The sequence below is a fragment of the Sus scrofa genome, chromosome 7 (genome assembly GCF_054392235.1).
Source record: "Sus scrofa isolate SSC_HxYL_T2T_F1_AM1 chromosome 7, Sscrofa_HxYL_maternal_Yorkshire_Landrace_v2.0, whole genome shotgun sequence".
NCBI classification, from domain to species: Eukaryota; Metazoa; Chordata; class Mammalia; order Artiodactyla; family Suidae; genus Sus; species Sus scrofa.
Genome location: NC_139389.1, coordinates 22,319,754 through 22,330,685, shown reverse-complemented (window position 1 = coordinate 22,330,685; position 10,932 = coordinate 22,319,754). Strand labels below are relative to the sequence as shown.

Genomic DNA, 10,932 nt, shown 5'->3' with positions numbered 1-10,932 from the left:
TCCCCGGCCAGGAAGTGAATCCAGGCTGCAGCTGGACTTATGCCACAGCTATGGCAATGCCAGATCCTTAACCCACTATGCCATAGTGGGAACTCCGTACAATTTCTTTTTTTTTTTTTTTTTTTTTTTTTGTCTTTTTGCCATTTCTTGGGCCGCTCTCGCAGCATATGGAGGTTCCCAGGCTAGGGGTCTAATCGGAGCTGTAGCCACCGGCCTACGCCAGAGCCACAGCAATGCCAGATCCAAGCCTTCTCTGCAACCTACACCACAGCTCATGGCAATGCCGGATCGTTAACCCACTAAGCAAGGGCAGGGATCGAACCCGCAACTTCATGGTTCCTAGTCGGATTCGTTAACCACTACGCCACGACGGGAGCTCCCATACAGTTTTTTATTCTGTCAACTGTTCATTTAATTTGCCCATTTTCTCCATTGGGTTATTGGTTATTTTCTTTTTAGAAAATATTTTAAGAGCTCTTTATATGTTAGGGATATTAGCCCTTCGTTGTAATATGTTGCAAATGTTTTTCCAGTGTGTTGTTTTCTGACTTTTCTTTATGGTGTTTTTTGATTAGCAGTTCATTTTAATTTTTAGCCAGATGTATCAATATTTTTTATTGCTTTTGGATATTGTGGCACAGTTAGGCAAGGTTTCCTTGTTCTCAGATGTTTAGAATTATTACTCGTTTCTTCTAAAACATGTATAGGTGCCTTTTTTTTTTTTTTTGGCTGCACCCACAGCCTGCAGAAGTTCCAGGGGAATCCAACCTCACCACATCAGTGACACTGCCAGATCTTTAACCACTAGGCCACCAGGGAACTCCGTATAAGTACATTTTTTTAATATTTGGTTTTTGGATCCACTTGGAATTTATCCTGATTGTGATGTGTGATGAGAGGTATTAATTCAGTCTTATTTTTGACCAAATGGCTATCACTTGTCCCAGTAGAATTTATAAGTCTGTCATTTCCCCCATTGATTGAAGCTGCCACTGTCAGTCACTAAATAACCTGTGTACCTAGGTCTGCTTCTGCCTGTTCTTACACAGTATCACACTCTTAATTGTAGATGCTTTATAGTATGTTCTAATATCTGATTAGGCTGTCCTTCACCATTTTTCTTTTTCAAAGGGTTTCATGGCTATTCTTCCATATGAACTTTATAGTCAAACTGTCTAATTCTAGGACAGTCTGTGTTGATACTTTTATTATATAGAAAATTGACTTCTTCACTGTGTCTTTTGAGCCAAGGCTCTTGGTTTTTCTATTTGTCTCAGTATAAATTTGGCCTTTCAGGAGATTTTCCCCATACAGGTTTTGCATATTTCTTCCTAAACTAACTCCCAAATATTCTTTCTTTGTTGTTACTATTGTAAATTTGATACTCTCTTCCATTATATCTTGTAACTTTGCGTACATGAAGGCTGTTGATTTTAATGTGTTAATTTTATATCTTGCTACTTTACTAAATGACCTTTTTAGTTTTCCCACTGAACTGTGTGGGTTTTCAGAAGTATAATCACCATAATTAGTGCATAAAAGAGAACTGCGGGAGGTGAAAAAGCAGCCAGAAACCACCAGGTTGACCCTTGAGAATGTGTGTAGAAGAGGTCCCTTCTTGAGTTGGGAACGACTTCGGGAGAACATCAAAGGTGTAGAAACCCAAATAAAAGTGAAAGTGAATAAACACGGGATTTCCCTGCCTCGGATCGGCTCGGCAAGCCTCGACCTCTCAGCACTTCGGGGCAAGTGGGGATTCTGGCCAGCAGAAGAGGTGGAGGAGGAGAAAACAATTCAGTGAAACCACGAGCCTGAGAATCCTCAGCGATCCCCTTGCGTGGGCACGCGTGGGCACGCGTGGGCGCGCGGGAGAACTGGCGTTGCGAAGCCCCCGCCCCTTCCTGCAGCCGCGGCGGAAGTACGCCTCGCGCGCCCGGGTGAGTTCGCACTCCGCGGCCGCTTCCGGTCTTTGTGGGTCGCTCTAGGTGGGTTCCGGTTCCGAAGCCGTTCAAGGCCTCATCCCCTTCACCCTGGGAGAGAAACCTCTGCTGGCTTCCTGGGGCTGCGGGTGAGCGAACTTGTGCTCTGGACCCGGTGGGCAGGGTGCTAGGACGTCCTCGGGGGCTGGGCCCCTCGAACCCGGCCCAGGCTGGAGCCGGGCGGCCTCTGGGCCTGCCTTGCCCAGGTGAGTCCGCGGGAAGCTCCCTGACTCAGAAGCTATTGCCCACCGCTCGGAGAGTGGGTTGGAGGCCGGGAGAGGGGGAGACTCGGCTGTGCGCTTCATACCTCCTGGGCTTGCCTCGCGACGTGTACCGGCCTTGGGTTCTGCGCCTTCTGACATTTCTGAACGCTCCTGGGACACACAACGCTGACCGTCGTCCTAGGGCCTCTTTCCTGGGCCGGCCTGCCCTTAGAGTAACAACGCTAGCTGTAAAAGAGGGCCTTAAAGACCCATGTCTCCACGCCTTTCGCTTGATAAATGAAGAATGAATAAGTAGCAAGGTTAAGTCCTCGAGGAATGAATTTATGTGACTTTGCTGATTTTCTGATTTCATTATTTCCATTAGACATCTGGGCATTAAAAAATTAAAAAATTTTAAAGCGCGACCAATCAAGGATGTCGCAACTTAGAGTTCCCTGCTGTGGCATAGTAAGTTAATGAGCCGGCCTGTCTCTGGAGGTGCAGGTTGGATCCCCGGCCTGGCACAGGGGTTAAGGATACACCGTTCCTGCAGCTGTGATTTAGGTCCCAGCTGTGGCTCGGATTCAGAGCCCTGACCCGGGGATTTAAACATGCTGCAGGTGCGCTGAAAAAGAAAATTTAAAAAAAGAATGTCTCAATTTTTATTGTTTGCTCTAAATGTTGGTTTATTCCGTTTAATTGTCCTTTATTCTAAGTGGAAATATTTCCTACCAAGTCTTACTCCTTTTTTTCTTAAAGAACTGAAACAAATCAGCACCTTTTACTTAATCTTTCTCTTTAAATTAATCTATTCTTGGAGTTCCCGGTAAGCCTGGTGGTTAAGGATCTGTGGTTCAGGTCACTGCCGTGGTGCAGGTTTGATCCCTGGTTCAGGAACTTTGGCATACCGTGGGCACAGCCAAAAAAAGAAAAAATTTGGGCATTCTTAGGTCTTTTTTTTTTTTTTTAATCAGAGTATTCCACAAGTGTAGTAAACTAACCTGGAGGTGGCTTTCAAAGTACGTACTTAAATTCTTAGAATTTGCAGTTTCTCTTTATAGTGTTTGTGTAAATGACTATGGCTTCTTCCTCAGGTCCACCCAGGAAGAAGCTGCACAGGAGATCTTGCTTGAAGCATTGATAAGCTTTCCCACAGCTATGATGGCATCTATTTGGGCTATCCAGGCCCACAAAGACCAGGACGAACTATTGGAAGTAAAGGTTGAGGAGGAGGAGGATGTGAAGGAGGAGCACAAATATACCACCAGACAGGATCAGAACCTGCAAAAGAACAACACCCATAGCAGGGAGGTCTTCCGACAGCACTTCAGGCATTTCTGCTACCAGGAAACGTCTGGACCCCGTGAGGCTTTGAGCCGACTCCGGGAACTTTGCCATCAGTGGCTGAGGCCAGAGACCCATACCAAGGAACAAATTCTAGAGCTGTTGGTGCTGGAGCAATTCCTGACCATCCTGCCTGAGGAGCTCCAAGCCTGGGTCCAAGAACAGCATCCAGAGAGTGGGGAAGAGGTGGTGACTGTGCTGGAGGCTTTAGAGAGAGAGTTGGATGAGCCAGGATATCAGGTGAGAACAAAGATGTGGTTTCTCTTTGAGAAAAGATAAGTTATAGATTCCTAGGCCAGAACAAAGTCCAACATTATTTTACACAATGTATTCTTTACACCTTGGTGCATTAGAAAGGGACCTGAGTGTCACAGAAAACTGGCTAACATAATCATAACGTGGAACTTTCTCTGGAAGGATCCTGTATTTTTGTATTAAGCTACAAAATCTGTTTGATGAGATGCTGCCCAGCAACATTAGGAACAGAAGACTTCTAGGACAGAGAGACAATGTTAGATGATAGTAACAGAGTAGGGCAGCAGCCTCTTGAAAGGGGTATCACTTCTGTTGCACAATACAAATAATCAAGAAATAAAATTTTGGAGTTCCCCTTGTGGCTCAGTGGGTGAGGAACCCAACATGGTTGTGAAGATGTGGGTTCGATCCCTGGGTGCACTCAGGTGGGTTAAGGATCCAGCATTGTCACAAACTGCTGTGTAGGTCTCAGATGCAGCTCGGATCAGCTGTTGCTGTGGCTGTGGTGTAGGCCAGCAGGTGCAGCTCCGATTTGAGCCCTAGCCTGAGAACTTCCATATGCTGCAGGTGCGGCCCTAAAAAGAAAAAAAGTTTTGCAGATACATTCACTGCTTTGTCTCTATTAAAGGACTGAAAGATGGAGAACTCAAAAATCACTGTCTCAGAGGAATGAGACATAGGAGCAGAGTGGAAAGTTAGCAGGGAGGGCCAGGGCAGGGGACCCACATTTATTTGAGTAGTTGAAAGCCTAGTTAAAGTGGAAAGGTGAATTGTGAGTAGAAGAGTTGGGAACAGAGTCTAGGACCTTGAATATCAACCTCTGGAGTTTAGGTTTTATTGTGTTCTGAAGCTTTTAACCTCTTCTGAGTCTAAATGAATTTTACTAACTCCAAGATACAAAAGAGAACCAAATTATGTAGGACCATTTATTTTGTTTTGACATGGATAATAAACAGTGGTTCTCAACCAGTGACAGCTTTGTGCCCTAGAGGGCATCTCCCAAAGACATGGGACATTTCGGGTTGTTTTAACAGAAGGAGGTACTGCTGACATCTAGTGGCTAAAGAGCAGGGATGCTGCTAGGTTATCTTAAAAGTTATCTGACCCAGCATGTCATTACAGCCAAGACTAGGAAAGCTCGGTATAAAGAGTATAAACCAGTGAAATAACAAAACAGGAAGTGTAATCTAGCATTGGGGTACAAAGACTGAAGAGGGAAGCAGCATGTGGCCCCAAGATCTAAGTTTGGAATAGGGCCATGAAAGTGTGACAGTGATGAATGAGTCATGTCTTAGGTAGGAATTAATTGGAAATGATGACAGAGGAGAGGTATAAAAAGGAAGAAAGGGAGTTCCTGCTGTGGGGCAGCTAGTTAAAGATCCCGAAGTGCTGCAGCTATTGGCATAGGTCACAGTTGTGGCTTGGATCCAACCCCTGGCCCAGGAACTTCCAAAAAGAAAGAAAAAAGAATGGAAGACTCTTTGCTGAGCAGTCTATTCTAAGCTAAACATTAGGGATTTTAAGCTTAAGCATGTAGGTACTCCTAACAGTTCAAGATCGTAGGGGATTGGGAATCAGCAGATGTTTATTGACTGTTGTTTACTAGGCACTGGGAACGCAGTAGTGAACAAAGCATAGAAGGTTGCTGCTCTTATGTTGGTAGATTCTAGTCTACTGAGAGGAGACAGTAAACAACAAATCAGGCGGTGGTAATTCTGTATTTAAAAAAAACAACAATAGGGAGTTCCTGTAGTGGTTGAGCGGGTTAAGAACCCAACTAGTGTCTGTGAGGATGCCGGTTCAATCCCTGTCCTTGCTCAGTGGGTTAAGGATTAGGTGTTGCCGCAAACTGTGGTGTGGGTCACAGACAAGGCTCGGATCCCATGTTGCTGTGGGTATGGTGCAAGCTGGCAGCTGCAGCTCTATTCAACCCCTAGCCTGGGAACTTTCTTGTGCTGCAGGTGTGGCTCTAAAAAAAAAAAAAAAGAAAAAACGAACCCAGAAAAAAAAACCCAATAAAACAGAAAAAGAATAGTGAATGAAATTAGGATTGTGCTATTTGCAATTGACTAATCAGGGAAGGCTTTTCAGATAGGGTGACATTTAGAACGGAGATCTGAATTAAAAGAGCAAGCCACGCAGCCATAGGATAAGAGTGTTCAGACAGAGGAAATTGTTAATGGATAGGTCTTTAAGATTCAAATGCGCTTTTCTTGATAGAGATGCATTTATCAAGTAAAGGATAAAATCAAATAGTTATATGGAGCTCAAACCAACAACGGACTTGTAGGCCATTGTGAGGAATTTGGATTTTGTTCTGAGATGGAAAGTCACTGGAGAGATGAGGGGAAGAGAGATTTAATCTGACTTAAATTTTAACATCACTCTAGCTACTTATTGTGTTGGGAACATTCTACACTGGTGCTGGTGGTGGTGGGGATGGGGGGGTTGGGGGAGTGGAGTAGAGTAGGGGAGACATAGGGGTCAAAAGCAGAAGCAGGGAGACCAGAAGGCTATGGCTATAAGCGCATCCTGGCTTGGACTAGCATAGTAGCAGTAGCAGTGGAAGTGGTGAGATGTGATTGGATTTTGTATATATTTTGAAGGTAGAGCTTCAGAGGAATTTTTTTTTTTTTATAGGTTGTGGGATATAAGAGAAAGTGAATTAAAGATTATGCCAAGGTTTTTGGTCTGAACATCTGGTGGAATGGGTTTGTCATTCACTGAGATGGTGAAAATTGGGAGAGAAATAGGTTTGGAGGAGAGAGACAAGAATCCAGAATTAAGCCTTGGATGAGTTAATTTTGAGATTCTCATTAGAATCCAAGTGGAAAATGTGAGCAAGCAACTGGCTATAACAAGTTGGGATGCAATGGGAGGAATCTGTGCTCGAAATATAAAATTGGGGGAGTTCCTGTTGTGGCTCAGCGGGTTAAGAACCTGACTAGTATCCATGAGGTTGCAGGTTCAATCCCTGACCTCGCTCAGTTGGTTAAGGATCTGGCATTGCTGCAAGCTGCAGATGCAGCTCGAATCTGGCACTGCTGTAGTTGTGGTTTTAGGTCAGCAGCTGCACCTCCTATTTAGCCCCTAACCTGGGAATTTCCATATGCTGGAGGTATGCTCCCCCCCCCAAAAAAAAAGAAAGAAAAAAAAATAGAAAATTAGAAAAGATATGGATGATATTTAAACCATGAGACAATAGGGGATCATCAAGGGATTAATCAGCAGTGGAAGCTGAGGAGTAGCCAGGGAGATCGGAAGAGAAACGAAAGAATGGGATTCTCAGGAGTTCCCTGGTGGCCCAGCGTTTGGGGGATCAGGTGCTGTCACTCCTGTGGTACGAGTCTAATCCCTGGCCCAGGAGAAAAAACAACGGGGTTCTCAGAGGCAAAAGCATTTGGTTTTGACATGTTGAGTATGTTTGGTTTTAGACCTGTTGAGTGTTGCCAAGCACTCCTTTCCCGTGAGGCTTGCTGGGGGCACTAATGGAGCTTACTGCTTGACCTATGCAGCCTAGCTAGGGATCCAGAGATAGAAGACAGTTCACTGGACTGCCTGTTTTTCGTGCCTCCCTAACCCAAATTTGAAGTATCAAAACATCTTTTTCTGTACATTTGAGGATAGTATTCTGCTGCCTTTCGCCTCGTATTTTGAGAGATCACAAAATGAAACTGTCAGGGAAATAGAGCCAGTATGTGGTGATTTCCGAGTTATAAAATTTAGCCATTGAAGGGGATGAGGGAAGTAATTTAAGGGCCTGTCATATGCCAAGGCCCTATGGAAAGTGCTTTACATATATGATGTATAATCTCAGAGCAAGTAACTCACCCAAGGTCACCGAGCTACTAAACCAAGAAACAGAGAAAGGAATTAGAGTGATTCCAGAGCCCTGCTTTTTATGACAACTGTGCTGGGGAAACCTACTATTTTTAAAGCCAAGCGAGAATGGGCCCGTGGAAGAATGGAAGCTACAGAATGGCTGAAATTGCTGATTGAAGTAGCAAGGGTCAGAGGGAAGCAGAAAGGGATAGGATTTAAGGCAAAAGTAGAGATGTGAACCTCGAAAAAGAAAACACATCTTTCTCTGAGTTAAAAGGGAGGAAGAGTATGAGAGTGGAGATAAAGTGAATAGGAGATGATTTTTGAGGTGATCATGATTTTGGATAAATAAAAAATAAGATCACCTTCCCAGAAAGGAGTGGAGACCTTAGGAACAGCTTCTGGAGAGAATATGGAAGAGATTTCTCTCCTTTTCCTTTCCTCTTTCTTCTTGCTTCTTCTTCTCTGTTTCCTTCCTCTTTCTCCTTTGTTCCCTTCTGCCTTTCTTCACAGTTTCTCTCCAGTATTTCACTTTTCTTATCCCTTTTCCTTATTTCTCACTTGTTTTATTTCCCACTTTTTCCCCCTCCTGTCTCTTTTTACCTTTTTTCTTTCTCTTCTTTCCTTCTCCAATTCTTTGAGCATAGACAAAGAAATGAAGGTGGCACAGCCGACATATTTTACCTATTTAGAGGAGGAGGGAGCTCCTGATGTGGCTCAGTGGTAATGAACTTGACGAGTATCCATGAGGACACGGGTTCCACTCCTGGCCTTGCTCAGTAGGTTAAGAATCTGGTGGTGCTGTGAGCTGTGGTGTAGGTTGCAGGCGAGGCTCAGATCCTGAGTTGCTGTGGTGTAGGCCTGTGCCCACAGCTCTGATTCTACCCCTGGCCTGGGAATTTCCATATACCACACTGGCCCTTTAAAAAAGAAAAAAAAGAATAGTGGGGAGTTGGTCATTCCTCCACCAGGTGGCACAATGACTTAAGAATCTGACTGCATGCAGAGGTTCTGCTCAGTAAGGCCCAGGTTCCATCCCTAGAACTGGAGCAGTGGGTTAAAGGTTCTGGTGTTGCCACAGCTATGGCTCAGATTCAATACCCTGGCCCGGGAACTTCCATGTGCCCAGGTGTGGCCATAAGCTTTTTTAAAAAAGGACTAGGGGGGAGTTCCCGTCGTAGCGCAGTGGTTAACGAATCCGACTAGGAACCATGAGGTTGTGTGTTTGATCCCTGGCCTTGCTCAGTGGGTTAAGGATCTGGCGTTGCAGTGAGCTGTGGTATAGGTTGCAGAGGTGGCTGGGATCCCAGTGTATGCTGCAGGAGTGGCCCAAGAAATGGCAAAAAGACAAAAAAAAAAAAAAAAAAAAAGGAGTGGGGGGAATTCCAGCTGGGGAAGGGAAGTTAGCCCAGAGGAGGTGATACTTACATTGGCTGACTGATGTCTGCAAAGAAGTTAATTTCAAGTTTCAGTGAGCTGGGTACTGCTGCCATGAATAGCATACTCTTTCGTTTAATGTTATCAGAGTGAGTCTCTCAGCTGTATCTCATTTACCTCAGGTCTCAGTTCACACTGAGGAACAGGAAATGTTCTTGCAGGAGGTGGCACCTCTAGGATCAGAACAAGAACCCGGTATGTCTCTCCCATCCGTGAAAGTCCAGCTAAAGTGTGAATCTCCGGACCTTGAAGCCCAGCAGGAGCAAGGTAAAGAGGAAAGACCCATCTTGGGAGGAAGGGAAGATGCAGCTAACACAGGACACTGGGGCTTTTTTGTACTTCATGCTGTTTCTGATTATCAAAGTCAAGACAGTCTCCAGGAATCTGACAGCTCATGCGTAGACCTCAGGCAGCCTAGGTTGTCATTCTCCAACTCTGTTTTTCTCTTTATATTAATATTTTCCTAATTTCTGGCTGTAATTTTGAGATCACTTAATTTAGTCCTTCTGATATTTTCCTCTGTACTGAGCTTCCTGCTATTTTTAGCCTTTATCCTACCAGATAATACCTCTGTCTTCCAATATTACTGTTTCCTGCCTCCTTCAGTAAATGATAACCTTTGCCCCATAATATCTGTAGTTAATGAATGCTCAGATGGTCTAGGGGAAAAGATATATGTGTGTGTGTATTCTTATGCAGAGAAGGAGTAAAAAAGCAAATGTGATAGAATGTTAAAAGCTGGTGAAGGGATGAAAGACTACATCTTCCTTTGTTCTACTTGCTCTTTTTTTTTTATTTAATTTTTTTAAGTGAATGAAAATTCACATGGTTCAAAACCAAGTTATCCAGTGAAAAGTTTTCTTTCATTCCATTCAATTTCCCTAGCCATTTGATCTCCTATTCCTATTCTGAAATAAGTTGTCACCGTTATTAGTTTCTTGTATGTCCTAGAGGTTTCTTTATGCATATGTGTACATTTTTCATATTCAGCTTTATTTTCCTATCACAAAAATTGTAGAATTTTGCCTTTTTTTCTTTATAGCTGCTTAATATTAGAATGTGTGGCTGTACCACACAAAATAACTTAATTCATTCCCCTGCTGATGACATTTAAGGTGGCCCTAGTCTTTTATTATAACAGTGCTCTGTTGAATAGCCATATATGTGAGTATATCTGTAACATAAATTCCTATATGTGGAATTACTAGGTCAAAGTTATATGCATTTGTAATTTGATAGATATTGTCAAAGTGCCCACTATAAAGTTTGGAACAATTTATACTCCCACTGGCAATGTGTGATAATCCATTTCATGAAGACAGCGTTAACATCAAGCTGATGGTAGGAGTTCCTGTTGTGGTACAGCAGAAAGGAATCAGATTAGGGACCATGAGGTTGCGGGTTCGATCCCTGGCCTTGCTCAGTGGGTTAAGGATCTGGCGTTGCTGTGAGCTGTGGTGTAGGTTGCAGACTCGGCTCGGATCCTGGGTTGCTGGGCGTAGGCCAGCAGCTGTAGCTCTGATTCAACCCCTAGCCTGGGAACCTCCATATGCCGTGGGTGCGGCCCTAAAGAGCAAAAAAGTTGATGGCAGGTCTCATGGGTGAAAATTATACTCAATATTTTTTTAATAACATCAATCACAACTATTTTTATTTATTTTTTTCTTTTTTCAGCTGCCCCCCCAGCTTGTGGAAGTTCCCAGGCCAGGGATCAAACCCGCATCCTCATGGATACTAGTCAGGTGCGTTTCCACTGAGCCACAACAGGAACTCGCAATATTGTTTTTAAATTTTCTTTTCACTTGCTGTGAGGTAGAGCATCTTTTCTTGTGTTTAAGAGCTCTTGTATATCCTTTCCCAGAAACCATCAATTTTTTCTTTGTCCAGTTTTC

At 43.9% G+C, this 10,932-nt stretch overlaps 2 protein-coding genes across 35 annotated transcripts in view; one reads left to right on the top strand and one right to left on the bottom strand.

Moving 5' to 3' along the window:
• ZSCAN12 (zinc finger and SCAN domain containing 12) overlaps window positions 1–10,932 on the top strand; it is a 38,947-nt gene that overhangs the window by 12,962 nt on the left and 15,053 nt on the right. For 6 of the 34 annotated variants that reach the window (XM_084967686.1, XM_084967685.1, XM_084967680.1 and 3 more), the window contains exons 1-3: window positions 1,972–2,185; window positions 3,277–3,766; window positions 9,163–9,307. In XM_084967686.1, coding sequence (XP_084823812.1) covers window positions 3,341–3,766; window positions 9,163–9,307 — 571 coding nt within the window. In that variant the 5' untranslated portion in view covers window positions 1,972–2,185; window positions 3,277–3,340. Of the gene's footprint in view, window positions 1–1,911; window positions 2,186–3,276; window positions 3,767–9,162; window positions 9,308–10,712; window positions 10,783–10,932 lie in introns of those variants that run through there. The other 28 variants (XM_084967694.1, XM_084967690.1, XM_084967705.1 and 25 more) reach the window with 13 other exon arrangements.
• PGBD1 (piggyBac transposable element derived 1) overlaps window positions 5,115–10,932 on the bottom strand; it is a 69,558-nt gene continuing 63,740 nt past the window's right edge. The window contains exon 7 of the transcript XR_014809798.1: window positions 5,115–5,176. The gene's annotated coding sequence lies outside the window, so the exon portion shown is untranslated. The remainder of the gene's footprint in view (window positions 5,177–10,932) is intronic.